The 26,752-nt window shown below is 34.7% G+C and overlaps 1 protein-coding gene across 6 annotated transcripts in view; it reads left to right on the top strand.

Annotated features, from left to right (window-relative positions):
- KHDRBS2 (KH RNA binding domain containing, signal transduction associated 2) overlaps window positions 1–26,752 on the top strand; it is a 636,352-nt gene that overhangs the window by 585,689 nt on the left and 23,911 nt on the right. For 4 of the 6 annotated variants that reach the window (XR_009354772.1, XR_009354769.1, XR_009354770.1 and 1 more), the window contains 5 exons: window positions 5,563–5,736; window positions 7,688–7,747; window positions 22,839–22,917; window positions 25,180–25,213; window positions 25,963–26,132. Coding sequence is in view for 2 of the 6 variants with exons in the window: in XM_059178343.1 (XP_059034326.1) it covers window positions 5,563–5,660 (98 nt within the window). In the remaining 4 variants the exon portion in view is untranslated. Of the gene's footprint in view, window positions 1–5,562; window positions 6,623–7,687; window positions 7,748–22,838; window positions 22,918–25,179; window positions 25,214–25,962; window positions 26,133–26,752 lie in introns of those variants that run through there. The other 2 variants (XM_059178344.1, XM_059178343.1) reach the window with 2 other exon arrangements.

Genomic DNA, 26,752 nt, shown 5'->3' with positions numbered 1-26,752 from the left:
CACTGAAAGTTTACTTTGCATGTGTTTAAATAATGCTGATGTGTCCCAAATTTGTGCCTTGTTCCTATTTTTCAATTTCCCCACCAAGAACCCTAATGTTTATAGTATCTCTGGAAGAATCAGAAAACACAGTTTTGCAACTTTAAATATCATCCAGATTTTTCTTCCCCACTCTGAATGCCTCCCCCACAAAGTAGCTGGTTCTAGGGCAGGAGGGGGAGCACACTGAAAAATGCACACCACTAAATACATCTGACTGCCCTGAAAGCAGAGTACTTGAGATACAGAAGCTTTTGAAGTCACTACAGTAACATCGAATGCACAAGAGTTACCTGGGTAATTTACAAGCCTTCATCAAAGTAAGATGTTCCACAGTGATGCCTATCAGCATGTAATGGAGATACACTCTATGGAATTCTGTAAACTTGACTGAACTGGGAACAAAATAAGTCTAAGTAGAAAAACAAAACAAAACAAAACAAAAACCTAAAGGTGGAGTCATGTTTTTAAAAGAAATATTAATATATTTCAAATGCATGAAACACTATAATCTAATTACAAACAATGTGTCTCTGAATAAGAATTCTGTTGTACTTATTTCTCAGAACTGATTTCAAGATTCCTTTTAGTTAGTAACATCATCTATTTATATGTAGCTTACAAATATTTGTGGTGTTCTTCCTATGTGTCTGTCACCAAAGGGCTCTCTTTTTATAGGTCTTGGAATCCAGTTTAACAAGCCTGGGTGATACAAAATAATTAACATAAGAAAGTCTTCAAAGAAAGTGAGTTCTCTTAAGTAGGTTAAACAGTACCTGAATTTTTAGTTACACTCTATATTTGCTCAGAAAATTACTTCCTTGAGATGATTAGATATTAGAGCTCAATCCAAGTTCTGTTGAATGATAGAAATTAGTACTTCCCTCCTCTAGGCTTTCCCCAGCATTTTCTTCAAATATCAATTATAAATATGTGCAATCTATGCAATTTCATAGTAGTTTTGTCCTGTGATCTCTAAAAATCCCTTAGTATCCTCATACTCAGGGCTTAGTACAATGACTAGCATATAGGAGATCTTTAGTAAAGGAAAAAAAAATATTTAATGAATGCTTTATTTTCCTTCTTCCCTCCTTGTTTCATTAAAATGGTACATTAAAATCTGAATTGGGAAACCTAGAAATGGTGGGAATTTGATCAAGTCACTGAAGCTATTTCTCATATCCTCATTTTTTATTTCCAGATCCCCAATTTTACAAACCATCCCAGTAATTTCAACTTGGCAATTATTTTGCACATTCTCTGTGGGATAATTTGTTATCTAATTTGCTATTTCACATCCATAGTCTAGCTGGTGCTTCTCATATGACATAATGATACTGACAGCATCTTACATCCTTTATTATTTTCCAAGAAGACGAAGAAAGATTACTTCTAAATTTCATGGTTTGTAATGATTTTTAAAATGACATCCTATTACCATACCATGGGAATAGAAACCACTGTCAGGGACTCCAAAATTTGTATGAATCCCTAAAATATTTTATTCTATTTTATGTTATCTAATTTTATTTTATTTATTTTATCTTTTTAGAGAGAGAGAGTAAGGCGGGGGTATACAGAAGGAGAGGGAAAAAGAGAATCAAGCAGGTTCCACACCCAGTGTGGAGCACAGTTTAGGGCTCCATCTCACAATCTAAAGACCATGACCTGAGCCAAAATGGAGAGTCAGTTGCTTAACAGACTGAGGTGCCTCTCCCTAAATATTTTAAATTCATCTTATCTGCTGAATAGTAGAGCTCAAAGAAGACAGGCAATTTCCTAATCTATTCTGGGGGCTTTATACTTCAAATTTTAGGGAATTCCCATCATAAGGACCTGATAATGATTTTTCTCTTCCTATGCTTAAGTTGTTCCAATGTGCTAGGTTCTACGATGGACTTACATTAGAACTTCTTTGGATTTCTAAGAATCACTTCTATCTCTAATACCATGGTGGAGAAATCCAATGACAGGCACTGAGGGGACTGGCTGACCATATAAGTAAGGCTCAATGACATTAGAAGATGATGAAGGAAAAAATTCCATTGAGTCAGTACTCTCCAGTCTAGATCCAAAGAAAATAACTTCACTGAAAGAAGTTGGCTTGTATTATCATGTGGTAATTGTAAACATGTGACTATTTATAAATATTCTGATATTAGAAAAAATATAGACCAAGGAAATGTGGCACAAAAAGAAATTAATACCTTTCCTGATCTCAATTCGCTATTATTATTGAGAATATGAATTAAGTGAAATAAATTCTTGATTCCTCTGTTAATGGTAAGGAATCTTAGAAAAATCTACAGTTTTCACCTGGGTAGGAATTCATTTTGGCTGCCTTTCTGGTTACAGTTATAGATTAGCAGTATTTCCCATTTCTAGCCTTCAGCAAGGAAGAAAGAACACAGTATGAATTTACATACAGAGAATTATAAGAGCACATTTTTGTGCAATGAGACTTGCTTTTGCACATTTTTGTAATTGGATTCCACTATGATTGTTTCATGAAATCCAGTTGAGAAATACTTTTGTTATTTAGCTAACTAACCTCTTGAGTAAGAAGTCTGACTTTAAAATATATAATATTTCTAGTTATAAAGCATCTAAAACTAATGTCAAATGTCTTCAGCTCAAATATTACTGTTTTGTCAGTAATGACCAAACAATTCAATGACTGGTTGTCATTGAAAGCTCTTTCTGTCTCACAATTCCGTCCGTCTGTCCTTCCTTCCTTCCTTCATCCTTTATACATGCATACTTTGTGTTCAACCTTTTCTAGGCACTGCATTTTTTCCAGGCACCGAGAATACAGCAGAAAATAGTGACCATCTCCTTTTTAATGCTAGCCAAAAGTTAGGAAATGAAAGGTTTTAGCCCATAAATTAGCTGCCCTAGAGCTTTAGATAAAGTCTAGTAAAGCTAAACCAGTGGGTTCTTATCAAACAATGCGGTCTAGGGCAAGTCCCCAAGACTATGCCACTTTAAAAATTCATTTTTTTTTTAAGTGTCTTGTCCCCCCTAAGATTGACTGATTGATTGATTTAAGATTTATTTATTTATTTGGGAGAGAAAGAGCATACAGAAGGAGAGGGAGAACCAGACTCCCCACTGAGGAGGGAGCCTGACATGGGGCCCGACTCAGGACCCCATGATCATGACAAGAGCCAAAGGCACCCACTTAACCAACTGAGCCACTCAGGTACCCCCCCCCCCAGTTTAAAAAATCTGATGAAACTGGGGTAGCTGTGACAGCTCCTGCTGTCATTCTGTTCATATTGTTGCACTATATTACAGAAACCAAGAACATTAAGCTTCTGAGAAAGGATCCAAGACTTCCATTCCCTGGGAAAACTTGAAACTTCTATTATCCCAGTTTCTAAATCCCATAGACTACAACCGGGTATCTCTAATACTCTAGAACAGAATAAAGCAAAAAGTATTACATTCCTTTTGTTAAAAACATGAATAAAATGGGGTAGATTTTACCACCAGAAGACAGGGGACATTGGCATATTCTTGATCATTCATAGTTAAAGTGTAAAATTCGTATTATATAAGGCTGAGAAGGCATTTGCTAGTTTTGCAAGCAGAATCCATTTTCTCTTCCAGTACATTTTTTTTTTATAAAGTTTTATTTAATTCCAACAAGTAAATACAAAGAATTCTTTTCCACAATCTGTCTGCTAAGAAAGTCTAACAGCTTAGGGGTAAACTCCCATCCTTAAGAGATCACATCAGAAAGACCAACATCCACAATCTCCAGCCAAAAAAGACAGCAAGATCTAGAGCAGGGGTCTGTAAATCTTTTCTGTAAAAGCCCAGACTATATATCTTAGGCTTTGCAGACGTATGGTCTCTGTCACAGTTACTCAACTCTCTCTTTATAGAGTGCAAACAGCCATAGACAATATGCAGATAAATAAGCATGCCTGCATTTCCTAAAACTTTATTTTAAAAAAACAGACAGCTTGCCAGTGTGGTTCGCTGGCCATAGTTTCCCAGCCCCTGATCTAAGTCGATCAGTATTCTAAGAAAAGGCAGTATTTCCTACTTTTATTTAAGTTTTCATTTCTATTTTATGTCCTATCAAATACTGAAATAAACTTAAGCACATACCTTAAATAGCAAAGAGAAATTTTTCACTTATCAGATAATAATAATAAAGAAGTTCTGATGAAGAATTTCCCCCCAAAATATTTAAATGCATTTTTTTCCTATTTGATGGGCTTTTATTATTTTTCTATATTGCACATCACTATCCTCTGCCTTATGTATAGCATAGTGAGTGCCGCATAAATTTTAATTATTGTTCTTCCTTAATCTCCCTGAACTGTGTACAAAATATGCTTAGGGGCACTTGAACTCTTCAGGGACATATGCCCCATCTACATCAATTGGCCTCAGTCTGCAGTTTTATGTCCATTACTATCACTATCCTTTATATCGGTTATCAGTGTCAGTGCATTTCTTTCTATCAATCTCTTTTTCTATGTCCGTACTTCCTCTCACCATAGTTCCATGAATGAAATCTGCTCTCAAATGAAAACTGAATTTGGATTGGAAGACCCAAATAACTTAGCTTCAGGAGTTACATAAGAAACCAACATAAACCCCATATTAAGTCCCTGACCCTTTCAAGGAGGGCTACATTCCTTTTCTGGGGTCATAAACTTAATAAAGGCTATTTTCCACAACACTCAAAAGCTTGTTGGCTTGTTTCTTCTGTATGTTTTTTTGTTTGTTTGTTTGGTTGGTTTGTGTTTTTTTTTTTTTTGTTGTTGTTGTTATTTTGTTTTTGGCTAGGTTCTAGAACATTCAGGTTACTGGAAATCTGATTAACAAGTGAGTGAGTTTTCTTAATGTACAAATACCCCTTTATTTTCAAGGTATTTGTAAAAACTGATGTGAGCATACTCTTTTGTTGATTTTACTGCGTAAATTTACTCTGTTCCATATCCTGTCTATCTCTTACTAACTTTGTCTAAGAAAAGGACCTCACCCTGTCCCATTTACAAACCATCGAGGGGAGCACTGGAAAATAGCAAGCCCCAGGTCTCTTTTCTAATCATTTGGTTTGGGAGACAGAGAACAGGCATTAGTCATTTTTGGTTTTGTTTTATATTATTTTAAGATTTCCAGGCGATTCTCAAGTTACTCAAAGACTAGGAACCACTGGGTTATTTTCGAACTCTGTATAAAGGATAAAATGAGGAGCAGTTTACACTGATACCCTCTTTCTTTTCTGTGGAACAAAAATTTTACACAGAATAAATGTAGACTTATCCAGGGACTTTAACTTTCTCTTCTGTGAAGAATGCCTCACAAGTTTAATTCCACGTGGCTATATTTCAAAATATATACTTTTTTGATGATCTCACCATGTGGAAAAGGTAGTAAGGCTTTAGCCATCAGTGTTGAGATCTTTTATTCTATTTTCCTTGGTCAACACTTACGTCTTAAATGACTGTTTTTGGTAACTGTGAAGCCACGTGAATGTTACTGTCTTTCTCTTGTTCATAGCACCAGAAGAATGGGCCACAACCCGCTCCAGCCTGAAGGCACCACCGCCAAGGTCAGCCAGAGGGGGATACAGGGAGCACCCCTATGGTAGATATTGAAGGTCCTTCTCACCCGTGACCTCACCTCAAAGACAATTCATAGCCTGTGGTCTCCACATAAACAGCAACAAGACAAGTAATAGTCCTTTTTTTTTTCTATTCTAGGGATAACTGCTCATGATTTCTCCTATATATTTCTTGTATTTCCCCCTATACTGTTGGTGTGACATTGACCCTAGTATTATTTTACAAAACAGACTAAAAAAGACATTGGCAAGCATTGTCTATAAACCATTCAGTAGGATGATATTCTCTTGGTTGTTTTTCATTGTTGTGTGTAAACTTTTTTTTTCTTTTTTCTTTTTTCTTTTCTTTCTTTCTTTCTTTTTTTTTTTTCTTAAGAAAGAGCATGAATCTGTTAACAGATTTTGAGTCTCAATCATCTAGCAAAAACTTTGTTTAGGGTTGCTAAAAGGCTGTAATATGATTTTTGAACTAGCTGATAATAAAGTTGTAGATAAGATGTTTTAATCTGTCTTTTAATATCTGTCAGTTAGATGAAGATGTTCGATATTAAGTTTGTAAATTTAATTTTAAATGCTGCTTTAATGGAGTTGAAAACAAGCAGCTACTGTATGTATGTAGCTAACTGAATTTGTTCAGTGTTTTAACCTGTATTTGTTAAAAAAGAAAAAAAAACACACATAAAGTTCCATGTGTAAGCTACTCTAAATAGGAAACCAATTTGTCAAATATGTTTGCCATAACTTGTCAATAAAGCTGAAAACTTTTGTAAAAACTAAATTTGGAATTACTTGTTTTCTAGCTTTAAATGCCTGCTTTATTTCTTCTTCAAGAGATGCCTAAAATGTTTTCTATTTAAAAATTACAAAAATGAACCCAAGCTTGTTTTAAGATATTTGTGTAATACTTAAAAAATGTATTAATAACTTATGGTTGTTAAATAATTTAAAAGTTAACAAACTAAACTGTTACATGAATCATGGTTAGTAAACACTAATGTATAACATGTTAATGGAAAAAAATGGATTTAGAATAATAAATGGATTTTAAACTATCCTCTAAGCTTTATCTTGCTAAACACAAATTCTGATTGACTTGTTTGCATTAGCATGTCTCTCGTGAGAAAGAGTAATGGAGTATAAAGAGGTAAGATTACCACTTACCACTGTCTAAATGCCTAGTTCTTCAACCTTTGAGTTTCCCCGCACATTAAATATCCCATCCAACATGTTAAGCATTGCGTAGATTCACTTTATTGTTTTCACTCAAAGGAGTGCGTGGACTTCATTTGCGTAGTTTATAACAATTTGTTTTGACAAACAAATCATCAGTGTCACTGGCCAGTTGTTGCTATTCAACCTCAAAAACTTTATTTGTAATTTTCAGTGCTAAATATCACCGCCCTTGAAGGCAGTTTAGAGGGCTGATATTTCTTTTGAGACTATCAGACTTGATGGCTGATGATTATTAAGGAAATATGTCGCAGGACTCAAAGGATGACTAAACGTTAAACAGGTAACACTAATAGTGACTCTGTAATTTTGCCTATGCAACAGTAATGTTAAATATTCTCAGTTATTAAGTTCCTGATAGTTAAAAAAGTAAACCTACAAAAACATAACAAATAGGTCTATAGGTTATTAAAACAACTAATTAACATTAACTAGAGGCACCAAAATTATTTTACAATATATAACCCTCAAGGCAATAAACAGAACTAAAATTAACAATAATAGTAATGCAACTCTTGCTAACATCAAACGTAAGCTAAATTTTGATGGAAAAAGAAAGCGAAAGACTTGATGGTAGGGATGAATGCCAAAACTGTTAATCTTTTAAATACAGTTTTTTTGTTTATGGTGGCTTTTGTCGATGTGATTGGTTTACTTTTTTGCTGCTAACCAGCTTAGGCATACTGCTGTTCAGTTTTTGCAGCTGGAGTTGCATGCTATAGTTTTATGAAGTGTGTGTCTGTCCTCAATTAAAATTGTAAATGTCTGCCTTGCAAAAATGCTGTCGAGTTATATTTAATTTTCTTTTTTTATTCTTTCTCACTATTTCAGGTATCCACAAGCAAAGAGCACATAAGTGAATAGCAGACGTGGTGGCTAACAAGGATAGAGGTAAGCTTATTTGTTATGCCCTCCAAGAAAGATAATCTGTTTACCCACATACAGCTGTGGCAGTGTGCGAAAACACCGAATGCCGCTTATTGAAACATCGCAAAGGTTTAGACTGTTGTCAAGGAACCGGAGGTATTTTTTTTTATCTTCTTCGAAATAAAGTGACGAACTTGGTGTTTATTTGGTGGGGCTTTCTGAGCTGACTCAGAAGCTTATCAAATGAAACGTGAATTACTAGTTAATCTTCAGCCTTTTTTCTTTGCTACGGATTACTCTATATTAACTTTCCCTAATAGTACAAAAGAAGAGTATTCAAACTTTTACTCTGCAGTTTTAGGGAAAGAAATCACAATTGTTGGCAGAGATGGAGGAAGGGGAAAAGGGAAGCCCGTAACTAACTGCTCACCTACCCTTTGTCAATGAGGGTTTATTAACATTAACATTTATTTAGTCAATAAAAAAAATAACTAAACTTACCATTATTTTCCCCGGTTATGCCACCGGACTTAGTGATAAACTTCTTGTTTCTCATCTGCCGTTCTATTTGATTCAGCAAATATTTACTGAATTCAAAGCACTACTGAAAATTGAGACTTGATTTCTGTACACAAAGAGTAGAAAACTTGAGCCAGTACACTTCAGACTGAAAACAATGCAAGGGCATTTATGAAGTCCACAGACTGAGCTGAAGCTCAGAAAATTTCAGTGGCTTTGCCATGACATTTGAAATATGGCTGAAGCCCCAAAGTTCTTCTTATGAACATGGTCCTTTTTCTTTTTACTATGCAATTATCTGTAATACCGCGTAGCCTTCAACTAGCCCTGTAAGAACAGTATGAGAAAGCTTGGAGAGGTCCTAGCACCAGATGAGGAAGAGAGTGCCACCTAGCGAAGGGAATAGGTTGTGTCACTTCACGGAGTCCAAAAAGTTCCCCACGTATTTCAGAGGAAAGCAGATCCATGGGCCCTGTGGTCCAGCTTCCAGAAGGCACAGAGTGAAAGCAAAGCCTAGAGAGGAATGGTCAAGTCAAGTGGTTGTCCTTGAGTGCTATGTTAAATTGTTCAGACTTTATGTGAAAAATTAAAGGAAGGCACTCTAGGTTTGAAGTAAACAGAGCTAAGGCAAGTATCCCAGAGAACCATGGCAATCTACACATTTAGTCAATCTTGTAATTACGAACTTCGTCTGGGAGAACTTTTCTAAAATTCAAACTGTTAAAATAACTATCTAAAGCTATATGAGCTTCAACTAATCAAGTCCCTTTGTGAAGCCACAGAATCAAAGTCAAAAGTTACAGAGAATACGGTTCGGAATTTTATTTATCAGTAACATTGCACATCTGATTTGACTCTTTAAAAATATTACCGTTTTTATAAACCAGGGGGAGAAAGAATCTCTAACCCAGAAGTCCTGTATATTATTCTTCTTTGAGACTTTTTTAAACAATAGGCTTGATCTTGTAAAGCAATGAAAGAGAAACCAGTCACTGTTACTTTTTTAATATATTAATCAGTGTGTTTTTGTGGCTGCTGAAACTATTTTATTGTTGCTGTTGTTTTATCACCTGTGGCTTTCTCACCATTCAGACTACATCTTTGAACGCATTAACTCAGGGCGGGGCTATCACAGCAAAAACACCAGTGCTGAGCAGAGAACAGAACATTCTTGGCTATTGAGATAAAAATTTAAGAGTTTTTAAGCTCAAAAATATTGGTTTATGAGAAAGGGGATTTTGAGTTTCAGAGCTTGGATTTTTAGTAGATTTTAACCAGGACATAAACTTATGTGTTAACAGTAGATTTAGAAGTCTCCAAACAATCAACCAGTCAATGACTCATCCACCTTCTTCCATATATATTCTACAAGATAAATACTGTCCAAGTTGAGAAGAAAGCTCAAAAGGCAGCAATATCTAAGATATTAGTATAAGATATTTGTATGGCCTAGAAAACGGGTTCTGTATATTGTATCAATTGTCCAACAAAAGCCTCAGGTAGGTTTGGAACACAGAAGGGACCGTTATCTAAAGTAGAGCCTAGGGAGGCATCAGGCTTCACAGAGTTCCCCCACACCAGTGTATACTTGGTGCTAGCCTGCAGAAGAACGTTTCTACAGAACGATTCTCCATGCTGGTAAGAGTGAAGCAGGTGTGGCAGGGACAGCCACACACACCACCACCTCCGCAGGAAGAATGGGCAGGTGCAGTGGCGTCAGCACGGACCAGCGCTGACCCAGATGTGCATGTAGCATAGATACGATGGGGAAGGGGACAGGATCCACTGCACCCCCACCCCCCCGACAAACTCCAAAACTAAAATCCAACCCTGGGAAAAAGAGATGGGGCAAAAATCGATCTCTGAGTTGATAAAGCAACTCCTGACCAAAATTAATTCATATTCAGCTGAGATTGTTTTTCTCCAACTGGCAGTCCAGAGACATAAGATTGAAATGAAGCTGAGATATAGAAAAATATAATTAAACATACACTGCAGTCGTTTATTGCATAACTTTGTTTGACTCTCAAGATAGTCCTAAGTGAATATAGTAGGTTTCTCTGGCAATGGGGAATGAGAGTTTGCCTAAGTTACTGGCCTTTCAGCAGAAACCTTTGATAAAATGCAGACTGTTCAGAGCGGCCCTAGCTAACAGACATTGATTCGCCCAGGCAAAGGTTGCCTTCTTCTCTTGTCCATATCAGACTATGACGCCGGGTCCCAACATCTTCGCTTCATGACATCATGTCTGCTCTCACTAGTCCTGAAGTGCCGACTCCCAAAGATGGCAGCCAGGAGGCTAGACCCACTGATCTGCAAATGTCCTCAAGTGGGACATTCACCTCTGCAAGTCATACAAACTTGCATGGCAAATCAAGGTTCCTAAATTACAGCGCATTCCATGCAACGGCAGCTTGAAGTTATTCGGGTGTATGGTCTATGCATTTATTCAGATAATGCTGTAATTCTTGGTACACTGATGATTCTGTGACAACTGGGAACTGTTGTTCACCAAGATACAAAAGGCAGCTGGTCTGGACACTAAACAAAGTATTGTAAATAGTACTAATAACATTAATATGTAAGAAAGTCTTTGCGCCTGCTATTTGTCCAATAAAAAGTTTTACTACACTCAAGTATGATTAAATTAGAATCAATCTGATGCCACCTAAGGACCAAATAGTGATTTTAGGAGTTATTTGTAACATTTAGATCTTTTCACTTTCAGTATATTAATGGAATTGAAGCCATTTAACTTAGTAACAAATGAAAGCACTAATAGTTTTTAAGTAAATATGGCACAAAATAACATATTAAAGGTTCCCATGAATTCTTCTAAGGGAAATAGTTTTTTCCCAAGCTGCATCATTAAGACATTAATCTTGTGCCTTTATTTCTTCACTTAAAAATAAATAGTCTGGTATTCCGAAAACCACAAATGTCCCTTAAAAATGTAACCCTTTAACCATACAGACTTCTCTCCCATTATTTCTACATCTCTTGGTTAACATCACATAGAAGTTTTTAGATCTGTTTATTTTTTTAAGGGAATAAAGAATGGTGATCAGTAATCCAAGTTGGCTGAGTATCAAGTATCAGTTTCAGTAGCAAGAGACCACCTGTTAACGGAAAACTCCATCCACTTGCCACTCTTGCAGGTTCCATAGGAAGGTTTAATTTTTTACTCCAAAATGTTCTGTAATACACAACTGAAAATATCCAATTGTATAATTTGTAAAATTTATTCATGTTTAGTGTGAGATTAGAGTATTAATAGTAACAATAATAATATTGGGCCATGTATTTTCTTTTTTTTTTTAATATTTTATTTATTCATTGGACAGACAGAGATCACAAGTAGGCAGAGAAGCAGGCAGAGAGAGGAGGAAGCAGGCTCCCTGCTGAGCAGAGAGCCCAATGCGGGGCTCGATCCCAGGACCCTGGGATCATGACCTGAGCCGAAGGCAGAGGCTTAACCCACTGAGCCACCCAGGTGCCCCGGGCCATGTATTTTCTGAGCATACCTTCCAGGCAAGGAACTGTTATTGTCACATTTAAAAAAAAAAAAAAAAAAAAAAAAAAAACCTTACATGAAACATCTGTAATGCCTAACCCTATTTTATAGAACAGGAGGTTAAAGCCCAGAGGTTTAACAATGTCACACTACTAATACATAGGAAAGTCAATATTTAAAACAAAGTTTGATAACCCACACATTTCCCAAAATGTTATGGTGATCCCCAACTTTGAATGAGTTTAACTGAAAAGAGATTCTAAAATCTCAGAAAGCTTTAATATAATTTCTGTTCTTTAGCAATATGTGAATATTGACTAAAAAAGATTATGATAAAATATTTTAACTTAAATTACATCTTTATTTTGATCTTTGCTCAAATTTGTCATTCTTCCAAAAGTTCTGAGTCCATCATAGAAAAATGCAGATGAAAAGTATCCCACATTTGTTGTAAAGCATGACTATTGTCTTTTGTAGAACAAATGAATTCACTGATAATCTAAATTCCATTTTGACGTTAAAAAAAAATTCACATGATTAAATAAGCAAGAAAGCAATTTCAGGCTTTTATTCTTCAATCTGTAAATCAGAACACAGCTTTAAATACTGAGAGTCAATTTCAAATCAGAAATAATCTTTTTGTAGTTCTTCACTACACAGTCATGTGTTAAGAACACAGGTGAAGTTATCACCCAATGTTAACTATTTTAAAAAGAATTACTTCCTATTATGTGTAGCATTTATCTGGACATTCTAGTTTCCTACTAAAATATCTGAGCTAACAGTAAAATCACAGTTCTTGTTGACAATCAGGCCCTGGCCTTCCATATTCAGCACAAAGATGAATTTCCTATCTCTTTACATGGAATTTATTAATTGGTACTAGAAAGATCATTTACAGTGGGAGAAAAAGGTCACTCTACTTGATATGCTGTTTCACATCTCAATCTCTTATACTTTATTGTCAGACAAATTGAGAAACCAGGAGAGGAAACTGTCTGATTCATATACCACCGGATACCTTAACAACAGGCAGCTTATCTGCTTTTATTTAAAAAAAAAAAAAAAAAAGTGCAGAGTGAGCCATCTTAAAAATTGGTAGTGAGCTTCTAAACACTAATTTAGTTCAAATTTCTGTACCATCACGTTTCATACTTCGCAGAAGAATACAGTGAATGATCTACTTATAAGAGAAATTTGGAGACTCTTAGATAATCTTGGTAGAGCCTCTGCAAGCAAATGTCAGAACTGGGGACATAGGTTTCCTGTCACCTGATGCCTCTCAGGATGACTTCTATCAGTAGGAAAATGTTCCTCCCCTTGTCTCATTCTGCCCTAACACACACATAGCATATTTCCCATATTCTAGCCTCTTAGCCTGCCTTTTTTGACATTAGGACATCTTTCAACTTCTCTGATACCACCTTGCCCCTCCCTTCCCAATGCCTTTTGTCATTTTCCCAACTGCACACAGGTATCTGAGAAGCCAAAAGAAAGGCAACTGATTATTACTAGGGAAAGAGCACTGTCCAAGCATTCAACAGAGTACCATGTTAAGAAATGTTTATTGTCTCCATTTTGAAACCAGTACATGCCCACTGTAAGCCAAAAAGGATGCCAAGAAAAAAAAAATCACATTGAATTAAAACAAATACAATATATATATATATCATTATATATAAATTAACATTTATATACAACCTTCTATTTACCAAATCTTGAATTCTTACTTATAAAGGGATTCAATGGGTGAGAAAATGTCTTTAATTAGTCTAAGCATTCTATTTCAAAATATAAACTTTAATAAAATAAAGTTTAATAAACTTTAAAAATAAAAAATAAACATTAATAAACATACTTAAGGTATTCACCAAGATATAATATCTGTGCTGGAGTAAACTGATTTTATTTATTTATTTATTTTTAAGATTTTATTTATCTGAGAGAAAGCATGAGCAGGGGGAGGGTTAAAAAGAGGAAGGGGAGGGGCAAAAAAGAGAGAGAGAAGCAGACACCCCACTGAACAGGGAGTCTGCTGAAAGTCTTGATCCTAGAACCCTGGAGTCATGACCTGAGCCAAAGGCAGACATTTAACCAACTGAGCCACCCAAGTGCGCCTGGAATAACACTAGTTATAAACATCTTTAAACAGAGAAGATTATATTTACATGTTGCATAAAGATCTTCTTAATGGATTAATGCTGAATTTTTAAACTGTTTCTTTCAACTTGCCTGTTGGAGGTTTAAGAATATAAATTAATTTATTGATTAGAACATAATTATTTAGAACTAACATTTGAACAGATCTGCTGCTTTAGGCTTTCTTATAAAGCAGTAATTTTTAAAATAAATAATACCACATTCCATCAGAGAAACTTCTCTGAATCCTTTTTATCATTGATAATCCCAAATAAAGTACAAATTGGCTTAACTTAGAGAATTTTTTTTTTCTAATAAGCAAGTCATTCAGGTACAAATAATGGTGTTTCAGGATATGGCAGAATTGCCATGAATTGGGTTTTTTTTTTTAAGAATATATATATGTATGTGTGTGTGTGTATATATATATTTTTTTTTCTTACCAAAAGTAACTCACACTCATGGTTGAAAAACTTAGAATGTACAATACAAATATGTAATGTAATTATCCCAAATCCATAATCCTAATCCTCAGAGACAGCTCTGTTAATAGCTTGGTTGGTATTCCTTCTGATTTTCTTTCTCTTCCTTTCATTCTTCCTCCATTCTTCAGCTGCTTGTTACTTATTTATTCATTTGAAATGGGATTCTGTTGTATACATACATGCAATTTTAATTTTCAGCAGTGAGCTGAATTTGTTTCTTTGTGAAAAAGCAAGCTAATACCTATTCCCATAAGGTTGATTTGTAAGTGGAGGATTAAAGATGCATTATTCATACTATGAAACTTTAACCCACAATAGATGCTCTACATTGTAAGCAAAATTACTTGAACTTGTGAAGCTTCAGTTTTCTTATAGGTAAGAGGGGGATAATAATACCACCTCCTCATAAAATTGTGAGATGTACAGGTGTGAGTATATCCTCCTCAAATTTAGTTAATACTCTCCCCCAAATTATTTTTCCTTAACTAAAAATTTTAACTTTGTGACACCTTCATGCTGTGTATCAAATGTATAAATAAAAGCTAATTTAATAAAAAAACATTTCATTATCCAAATCAATTTGTAGCTTAGATGTTTTTAAAATAATCTTTACCAAAATACTCAGCTAATGTAGGCCTTAGACTACAGATGTAAAAATGCTCACCATTATATTCATAAGCAAACATATCCTGGGTATCTTCTTAACAGGTAATAAAAGATATGTTTATACACAAGAATCTTATAGTAATGCTGCACATCTATAGCTTACACTGAAATAGAGGTAAAAATGAAAGTAAGACAAGTGATAATTTGGTACGTTGTTTCAGTAATGACAATAATATGAAGAAAGAGATCTTGGCACTAATGGCATGCATAAGACATATCAAGCACAGTCTTAACTATTTTTAGGAATTATTTCATCTATTTTCTCAATAACCCTATGATGCAAGTTCTAGGGTAACCCCATTCTCTAAATGAGCAATTCGGGCCCTAGACAGAATAAACTCCCCAAGGTGACATCACTGGGCAGTGGAGTGACATCACTGGCAGTTTAGAAGCAGTGACATCACTGCTTCTAAACCGAAGCAGTCACAATCAGAAACCTCTTCCTTAACCCTGCACATGACTGCTGTCCCCTCTGATTTTGATTGACAAATTTTGTAGTGGACGAAGTTTGAGAGGAAACCAAAATGCAAATGTATAATTGATTCTTCAAGCCAGTAAAAAGGAATTAGAGGAGAGAATCTCTTATTATGGATGTTGCCAAGATTAAAGTCTGATGATAAATTTCTAAACACTTCTATACACATAAACCAAAATATTTGGAATAGCTCTTTTCCCTGGATTATCTAGAAAATGGGTCATGCATAATAACCCTAAAATCCATATATGTTGTCCCTGACTGTATTCATTTGCCCGTCTTACTTAAATAGAAACCATGTGTCTTTAAGTATAGAAGTTAGCCTTCATGTGAGGTTGAGATATCCTAAATAAGATAAAACTTCAATGAAAAGTGAAAATGAACTGGAAAAATATATTTCTGGAAGAATAGTAATGGTTACTTATTTGTTTACTAATGGCATGTTCTGTTGTATTGATTTGCCCCAATCTGTACAATTACAAAAATAAAATGGAGTTTTCCTTTGTTTAGAGATCAGTGACAAACACTATTGAAATGTATTTTATATTTTATTATACTTAACAATAGGACACCAGATGAAGGTGAACATGAGAGCAAGGAAAAAGAAAGATTCGGCAAGAACGTGAGGGCAGCTAGAAGGCTGATAGAGAGCCATTAGAAGTGCTGAGATGAAACAGGTAGCAAAACGAAAAAGGAGATAGACAACCTTTATGTCCTTCAGGGAATGTAATGTCCTGAGATCTAAAAATATTCAAAAAACACCAACATGTGCAACTTATCACATAAGTCAGTAACTTCAAAAAGTAAAAATATGCCATCCCTTTAGAACAAACACAGAACACCCCTCGACTGAATGTATCTGGAATTTCTGTTATCTTCTGTATCTGATTTGCATAAGACATTGCCATTTCCCCTCACTTTCACCAGCAGATTTTTTTTTTTTTTTAACCACTCTGGAAAATTTCTATGTGTCCAATGTTGAATAAAGAACAAACATTTGCACCAGACTCCTACAGTGTATGTTAATTCAAATTTGTGTTTTTAGAAAGTTACGGATTACTACACATCATTTAACTTCAGAATCATTCAGAGATATTATAAAACAAGACCACTAAATCTATGAATTCCAAGGATATGCCAAAGTAATATTTATTATACTGCTTTGTAATACTGATGTTTGAGAGACTGTCCTCCAATCTATTAAAAGTTTTATAGTTTCATATACTATAGATTGGAGTAAAAAATAGACCCTGTTGGAAGAATTAACTCCATAAATGTTCTCAAAAAGAATTTATTATTTGTTCTATTTAGATTATTAAGAAGATGTCTAATGTAGGATTTTATAAGTGTAGTAATTAATTCTCTCAGGATTTATTTCTAAGGTGTTTATTTTCTTTTGAAGTAACAATCAAGTGACTTTCTGAATCCACATAGTTTTCCATCACTTATTCTATTATTCACTATATCACTCAAGGAAGCACTTTAACTAGAAATAATAGCCTGTGATTAAATGAAATAGGTTTAAAAGAAAGCGGTCTTATAACAACGTGCAGCTAACAAGTATTCAGGGGATGCAAACAGTCGGCTGAGCTAAATACATTGGTAGATGTCACAGAAGAAAAAATTTCATCAAGCACAGCAACTTCGTTGGAAGATACTCAAGGTATTTTTGGGAAAGAATACCTAGGCTTTACCTTTCTCAGGGCAAAAATCTGAGCCCCCTTGGAAAAAGGCATCATGTTTGTTTTTTTTTTAACTTAGCTAGTATCCTAGACCAGACTGATGGGAGACATCTATTAAATATAATGAAATGAATAAATATCTATCAATTAGCTTTCATCTACTTTTGATCTTATATTTCATATGTGCTACTAGGATTATGTAAATTATTTTTATACGTAAAATGTTAATACTGTATATGACATTGTAAGTTCACACATTTGTATTTTTAAACATACCTATTTATTATGCCTTGAAACTTTTGAAAACATTTACAATTATATTATGTTTATCACAACAGCTCCAAGAAGAAAGCAAGTCAAATTTTCTTATCCTCATTTTAAAGATACGAAAGCAAAATTTCACAGCGTTAAGAGGTTTGTCCAAAATTACATGAAGTCTAAATGGTGGGAGTTGGGCTGAGACATTAACCTCTCCAAAATAACAATCTTGTTTTTGTAAATGATAGTGGCCAATAGTGGAAGAAAGAACAATCAAGGCTGTATGGGAAAGAACACTTTTCATTTATTAAATACTGTTCAGTTATTAAACATCTTACAATAAAACACATTCCCAAAGTATCGACACTTACTTTTACCTATATCTAAACATTTATGCATAACTTTAATAATTAATACTTAAATGTTTCCTTAACACATGGCATAATGAAGACTTTTTAAAAATAGCCTATTGGTGTCAGATGCATATGAAATTACTCAAAATCAAGAGCCTAATGATTACAGAACTACTCAATTTTTATAAAATTTTATACAGATTTTTGTAAAATCTAAATTAATAATTTTTCTGAATTTAGTTAGGACAGAATGGAATTGAAATTAATTAAGTGTAAAACACTAAGTAGGAAATTCATGGAAACATTCTAACTTGATTTATAACATATCAAAACTGCAACTCCCATTTCTTTAACATCTACGATTAAAAGAACTTCAAAAGAAAACAAAATGGGTTATCATTCTACCACTAGACAACAATTCGCATAACTTCGGCCATCCTTTCACTATTACTTACATTAGTCCTTCCATCTTAAAAAATAAAAAGGACTATATGACTATTGGATAATTGAGATTTTAAATGCCCTGTGAGTTTCAAAATCTAATCTTGGCTCAATTTGCAAAGGCAAAAAAAAGTCACTGCAATTTCCTAATTTTAAACCAAGCACCCTGTTTTTGAGAAAAAGATGCTGGAAGGTTTGAGTCTACATTATCCAGATCATCAGTTGGTCTTGATTTAATTTACTAAACAATTTCATTTAGCAGTGCAGAGATTTGGGCTAGTCCTCTGAAAGGATTCTGCTATTTGGTCCAACTTATCTCTGTCCAGCTTTGTTGCTAAAGTACATCACAAGCACCCAGGAATACCTATTTGTGCGAACCCACTGTTGAGTGAGTACATCAGATCAACAGGATTTACTGCTTTACAACTAAGCTGCTGTTGACACGGTACAGAAAATATATAAAGCATACTTAAAAGAGTCTTAGGCTTGCTCATTTCCAGGTCAACCTCATCCCTGAATTTGACACGAGTTCCTGAATTCCTGTTCATGTGGTGCGAGAGCTGGACTGTACTAGAACGCTTCAGGTGCTGGGGTGCTCCAAACCTCACAGATTTCTAGCTGACTGCTGAGATTGATAAATGCACTTTTATTAAACATATGTGACTAATGAAAATATTAGAGCTTATTATATAAATAAGATAACAGCACCTTAAGTTGCAAATAGTAAAATAAATACATGTATTGGATGATGAGATGATCCTACCTGCCTCACTTCCCCAGTGTAGGAGATGGAAGGGTCTAGGAAGGTAACATAAAATGTAGACTTTAACTATACCTATGACGCCCACACACAAAGTAAGATACTGACATGCTACAGAGTATTTCTAGAGCATGCATTTAACTATAAAGAGAGTTTATTTGATTATGCTATTTGGTAAATATCTAAATGGACATTTCTACCCTTCTTAGGCTGGATTTGTTTTTAGCAATGTTAAAATATACTATATGGGCTTTATTTCATTGATTTCCTAATTAGAATTCATTATTATTGCAGTAGAATTATACCTGTTTCCCAAAATAAACTTGGCTGTTAACATTGATATATTGCAGTTGCATTCAGTCAATTTTATAGAGAGGACACATACCAAACTTCTCAAATAATTTACGTATTTAACTAATAATAACTAATATTTTTATTCTTAAAAGGGCCATAGACCTCAAAATATAATTATTTAGCTTATCAGACTATTGATTCATAAATATGGTAGTTGTTTTATTTATCTTTGATTATGTTTAATGTAGAAACAGATTAAAAAAACAAAACAAAACAGAATTTAGTAGGGGGCCTGGGTGGCTCAGTTGGCTGAGTCTTGATTTGGCTCAGGTCATGATCTCAGGGTTGTGGGATCGAGCCCTGCCTCAGGCTCCATGCTTAGTGGTGAGTCTGCTTGAGATTCTCTCTCTCCTTCACCCTTTGCCCTTGTTCCCTCTTTCTCCCTCTCTCTAAATTAAATAAAGAAATCTTAAAAAAAAAAAAAAAAGAAAAGAAAAGAAAACAGGATTTGGCAACAGAAATTTTAGGACAAGTCATAGTCTGTTAATTTGTAAATGACTATGTATTATGATGGAATTAAATTTCAAAATCAAATCACTGGCATGCAAAATAAGCTATGAATGATCTTTATAATTAAAAATATAAAAACAAAACCAAGTCTTGCTTATTTGTATAGAATATCGATTTCACAATCTTTAATTCTAGGTATACTAGTTCCTTCAGAAGATATTCCGACTTCACCAGAACTTAAGTAAACGAATAAGATTCTTATTTCAAACTGTAATGGAGTTTGTTTAGTATTCTATTTTCTATGTCATATATTTCCCAGCATCTAATTGTACTGACTAGGCAGTTTTGAAAGTTTATTTTCTTTCTATTTTAAAACATGAAGTTTAGAAATAAGTTTTATTTATTAAAGTGATAATCAATCCAAAATAGGACACTTGCCAAAATTACCCAACAAACTGCCAACTACTCGTTCCACTTTGCATTTGTGGAGAATCTAAGCATTACTTATAAGTGATGTAATTCCTTTCACATTTCAAAACATGCCCTTATAATGGACTCAACAGAAAAAAAGTGTACAACATAAAACACTGAAGTATCATCCAATAGCCTGATTACTTTTAACACCAATGATTTATGTATTATTTTAACACAATGACACCCACAGTTTATTCCCATTATTCTATTTCCCTTAGTTTCCTCTACTCTAATTTTGACATATAAAAATCAGCTATAAGATAACTAGGGAGGAGCGCCTAGGTGGCTCAGCTGGTTAAGCTACTGCCTTTGGCTCAGATCATGATCCCAGGGTCCTAGGATCAAGTCCCACATCAGGCTTTCCCTGCTCTGCAGGGAGCCTGCCTCTCAGTTTTTCTGCCATTCCCCTTGCTTGTGCTCTCTCTCTCTCTCTCTCTCTCTCTCTGTCAAATAAATAAATGAAATCTTTAAAAAAAAAAAAACTAGGGAAACATATTATATAGATTTTTATTAGAATATTGAGGATTTATTATTTCATTCCTAATCAGTTATTCTACCAAATGCCTATGCAGCACATTCAAATTTTTGTTACATGTTACTTGCTCAGTAGTTTCAAAATCTACTAGAAATGAATTTGGATATTAGTTAGTATCTAACAAAATATAGAATTGGAAAAGGTATATCCAGTTAAGTTGTAATGATTGGTTTTAATATCAAGTAATGATACATTTAAAAATCATAATAAAAGTCAATTGCTCTACTAAAATGTTTCTTAATGTGCTGTAACACCACACAGCCAACTTTGTTTATAACAAATAATGAAACTGTAGTGCTAAGCTAATCAAATTCTAATCAATTCAATTACATATGTTTCACTGAAATCCTGTTTAAGAAACCCAAAATGAACTAAAAATTCAAAGGTTCATTGCTTTATAATCAATTTATTGAGATTTAAACTTCAACCAACTAGGTGATCAATTCATTTCTCAGTTGTGGTCTTAGTGGGGAGTTGTCAAGAACATTTGACATCTCTTTAACTTGCTATCTCGTTTGTCCTTGTTCATGAACCTCTTGTTGAGACATTAAACCACAAGACAAGAAGGACAGCCACCATTCTGTTAAAATATACACATCAGTATTTGCAAATACCATGTGTATTGTTAAAGAGTCTGTAATTTCCAAAGGAAATATGCAGTATCTCTCATTTCCTCAGTTCTTGGGGTTTTCTTTTTCTTTCTTTCTTTCTTTTTCCTGTATCTAATGGTGCCCAACTAATTTGGAACAATAAGAAATACCATTAATTGACCTAGTGGTGGAGACATCAGGACTCTTATCAGAAAGAAAAAATGGTAAATGAAAAAAACACTACTTTATCCAAATATAGTAAAAATATTTTTTGTGACAAATATTTTTTGTGACAAAAGTCACAAAACATTTTTTCTCACAAATTCAAAAGTGGCTATCTTTTACTGAAAATACACTTTTAGCAATTTCACAAAGCTTCTAGCAAAAGAAGGTGTTGAATTAACACATTTTTAATCAACTAGTGCTTTCAGCGAAGTCTTTATATCAGGAAAGTAGAAATATTAGCAGGTAAATAGTTACAAGTTAAGAAAGTACTTGAAACACAAAAGCAGAGCCTTTTTTAATATCATAAACTAAGTCTCCCATTTGCCTTAGTCTGACCTGGTCACTTGTAATTCTAACCCTATTTTGATCTTCAGTTTGAAGGCAGGAAGGCTCAAGATACATAGACCATTTCCTTCTAGAACTTTGATTTTTCTGTCATTCTTACAGGAAGGGAAAAAGTTTCTGAATATCAATGTATGTTCTCTATTCCCTAGCTGATAGTTGGAGTTACTGTAAGAATCCTGGAAACTTTTTTTTATAATAGTTGAGGTTCCATTAAACTTAGTTCTCAAATAGCTTTTTAGAGTTTATTCATCAAATAATTCAGGGTGTAAAAGTAGCACATAAACATTAATTGAACAGCCATTAAGCAGTATGACTGTTTGTTTTTGGTTGATGGAGGACATAAAGGTCCATACCCTGTGGTGGAAAACAATTAGGTCTTCCGATGAGCACGCCATTAAATATAGTACTACCAGACTTAGACCCGTTTCACTTTACTGAATAGCAGTCAGCCATAGTCGACGCCTGCCCAAGTTCTAGGAAGTCATATTTTTACTGTCATGACTTAGCTGCTTATAAATATTGTAGTCTGCCTCATGCCTTATGCTAATGGCAATGACAAATGGTTGTCATTATCTTCATTCAATCTCATAAAATACTTCCTCAGGAGAGACTGATCATAGCTAGAATGCTGCTTAAAGTTAAACTGTTTTTCTAAAACACAGAATATAAAAAGCACTTAAGTACAAGAGTTTGGATGGATAATTTATTTTGTTTTGAGTATGTGTGACAACCGCTACTGTTGTTAAATTTGCCATGAACTGAATTGATACACCATATGGGAATGCCTTAGAGGGGCCTATAGGTGTGATTGCACAATGCTCTAAATTGTTCCACTCATCTGGGACTATAGGTGAAGATGTGTGACTGAGAAGCCAGAAGATGGAATAAATCTGACACTGACTGGAGGTTCAGCGTTTGGAACGATGGAGGTGAGCCCAGTCATCTATTTGATTTCCTTAATGCACTCTGCTTACGGGACAGGTGCAGAACACTTCATTATGGCCCCAAAAGAAATGCTTAAATGGATCAAGCAGATCTTTCATCTGATAGAGGCTAAGTGAGACCCTCGGTGAATGTCAAACAAGTGAGAGACTTTTAGTTCTATTCTACATCATAGCAGCACAGCAGTTACGCGCTGATTCTCTATGTGCACGATTTTCCTATGTCTTGCATCTTCAGAACTTGAGGTTATGAATTTCTGTATTACAGAATAAAATCAAAACAAATATCAACTAATAAGGAAATATATTTTGTCGAGGGATTGTGATGCTATTCACTTGATTTTTATTAAAAGGCAGATGGGGGACAGAAAGTTCCTGAGGAGGGGAAAGGTCATCCACTACATATGATACATCTTTATGGAGCTTGTGTCTAAAGAGTTATCTTTGTCAGCCTTCTCAACGTCACTTTTTTGTCTCAGAGGGAGAGTTCAGTGTAGTGGGCAGGAAGGACACTATATGGTGGGCGTCCAGTAAATGTCTGTCGAATGAAATGGGGTGGAAGGTGGAATGGGGCAGAGTGGGACAGAACACAATAGACCGGGGACATGATTATTTGTTCCCTCCAAAAATTCTACTTTGTTTTAAAACAAAAGGAGAAATAAATGTATAGGATGGATGGGTGGGCAGTGATCTATTTGCTTCAAAATAGAAGCTTGTTTTCTTCTTCATGCAAACTTTTATTTAAAAAAAAAAATTGTGGGGCTCCTGATTGACTCCCTTGGAAGAGCGTGCAACTCTTGATCTCAGGATTGTGAGTTCAAACCCCATCCATGTGGGGTGTAGAGATTACTGACATAAATATAAACTTAAAAGATACAAAAATAAAAAATAATCTGTTTCAAGAGTATAAATTACCATGTATTTATTTGTTTTAATGAGACATGAAATGGGATAAGGGATTTCAGAAAAGTTTCTCTTGCAGGTAATTAAAATATTTTTTTTTTAATTAAAGTGCACTTTCTGGGACCTAGTCAGAGAGACGTTAGGGACTTTAACCTTCAGCTAAGTTACAAATACTATAAAAACACCATGCCTCCTATTTTGTCTCAGAGGAGCTTGAATCTGACCTATACATATCATCTTTCCAAAGAGTTCCATGGACATTTTTCTGCACAGTCTAACACTCCCTTAGGGATTTGTTTTTAGCTAGAGTATACATTGTAGATAAGGTGGCTGTGCGTCCTGGTTTATGCCTGTTGTCCCAGTGTAATCACTAAGAGTCCCGCCTTTCACTCTCAGACATGTCCCAGTATGGATAACAAATTATGGTAACCTTATCTATAAATAATAATAAAATGTTAATAATAATAAACTAACCGTTTTTGGAAGCTTGCTATTCGCCTGAGACTTTGAAATACTTTCCTGCATAATGAATTCTTCAGTAACCCAATGAGGGAGATACTTTATTTCCCTTGTTCTACAATTAAAGAAACAGGGATGGAGAGATTGACTAGCACGGCTCCTCTCATAGTGGGCAAACTGAAACCGGACTAAGATCTGACTCCTTAACAGCATAGGTCGGAAGATGGTTACACGATCTTCCTATTTGCTGGCTGAAATGAGTAGCAGGGTTTTACTGAATATATTCACAGACTATCAATAGTTTTAATTTGTTATTCTTATTAGCTATTATAAGACTGTATTTTTATAAGGCAACATACATTTTAAGATGCAAGAAAAGAGCACTAACTGAGCTAGGTTGTGGTTCAGGTATCACTGTTACTATACTAATGATAATAATGATATATTAAGTGACTAGTTTTTCTACACAGGGCTTTCCCTGTGTTCTTCTGACTCTTAAAATAGGTCTGTGGGGCAGAACATTCCAATCCCACGAATGTGTACAGATTGCTTTAGCTACTAGCCCTAAATTGCCTCTAAGGTTAAAAGGAAGATCGAGGATCATTTCATTTCAGCAGCCCTCCCAGCTCTGACATTCTCTGCCTAGACAGATGTCTCTGGGAGTAACTGGTTATCAGGATATAAGGCATGAAATCTGGACACTGAGGAAAATTCTTATATTATGGAAATATAAATATATGTGAGAATTCTTATATTCTTATATTATGAGATATATATATTTATATATATACACACACATATATATCATATATATGTTAGCTATTATAAATGTTTACTAAGGGCCTGTACTTTTTATACTTTTTTCTTTCATTTTTCTCCTCACCATAGGCCATCTGAGAAGATCACTTGGATTTGAACCAATGTAAGTTTAACTCCACTATGCTAGAAGTAGCATCTTTCTCTGAAACTCTCTACGGATTGCCCTAATTCAGGAACCTTTCTGAAAAGCAATATTAAATAAAGATGAATAAATGACATTTGCTTATAATCAATTTTGTTCCACCACTGTGTAAGAAATATAGATAGAAAAACAGATATGATAGTATTACATAGAGGTTGTTGAGAAGAAATTCCTTTTTCAAAAAAGAAGTGTAGAAATTCTTACCAGTGCAGAGTAGGTTCTGTGTGCTACGGAGAACAAAGTAAATAGAAGTCCGTGCCTATACCCGAAAGATGCTTAAGGTTCACTTGGGGGTAGAAGAATATAAATGTACAAATATGGATTATAAGCTATTATAAAATGCCAAATTCTATAGTGTAACGTGAACAGTGGTTCTTTTTTTTTTTTTTTAAAGATTTTATTTATTTATTTGACAGAGAGAGATCACAGTAGACAGAGAGGCAGGCAGAGAGAGAGAGAGGGAAGCAGGCTCCCTGCTGAGCAGAGAGTCCGATGCGGGACTCGATCCCAGGACCCTGAGATCATGACCTGAGCCGAAGGCAGCGGCTTAACCCACTGAGCCACCCAGGTGCCCCTGAACAGTGGTTCTTAACTGGGAATACAATGTGTGTGGTGTGCTTTAAAAATACGAATGTTGGGACCGTATTTGCATTGACTTAATAAGTGTCTGAGGTTAGAGCCTGGAAATGTGTATTTTCTAAACTCCACAGGTGATTCTGAAGTGACTATGAAAAACAACCACTGATTAAAATATATGTGGACCATATTAATACGTTAATTATGCGGCTTTAAAAAGAAGTGGTTACTATGGGCTGGGATTTTAAAAGAAGGCTTCCCAGAAGAGGTGAGATTTGGATGAAAAGTCAGAGATGGACAGAAGGTAGGTGAAAGAGTTTCTTTTTTTTTTCTTTTACTCTTTTTAGCGCCCCACAAAATCTTGCCTTTAAAGGTTTTTGCCTGCATTTCAGATTCCTAGTAGGTTAACTGGATGATAAAATTTATAACAATAAACACTTAGAAATGTTCCATTCTCTTCTAATAGGAAACTCAGTTTTAAAGTCTTACTTGAAAGCTTGTGTATTATTGCTGGAAAGCTCGTATGTTATTATGGATTATATATTGATTATATATATGGGGGAAGATATATCTATATGTGGATATATAGGTAGATAGAGATGATAGATTTTACTACTTATAACAAAGAATTTTTGTCATAATTAGTAAATGCAGTTTAGACTATAAACTGCCAAGGACAAAATCTATACTTTATTCAAATTTGAATTTTTAAATCTTTATCATAGGGATTGGCACCCAAAATGTGCCGGACATATATTTGTTTGTTGAATGAATGAAACATTTAGATTTATTCCATCCCACCTTCTGTGTAGGGAAGTTTCCAGTGGTCTCTGCCTGAAGGATCGAGTATTTGATCTATGAAGGTTTTGTTTAGTTAATTTGTTTCCTGACCCAGAACCAATAATCTGGCAAAGATTTTCAACA

Source organism: Mustela lutreola, chromosome 6, assembly GCF_030435805.1.
Source record: "Mustela lutreola isolate mMusLut2 chromosome 6, mMusLut2.pri, whole genome shotgun sequence".
NCBI classification, from domain to species: Eukaryota; Metazoa; Chordata; class Mammalia; order Carnivora; family Mustelidae; genus Mustela; species Mustela lutreola.
Note: the sequence above shows the minus strand (reverse complement) of the source record. Positions and strands in the feature narration are given on the sequence as shown.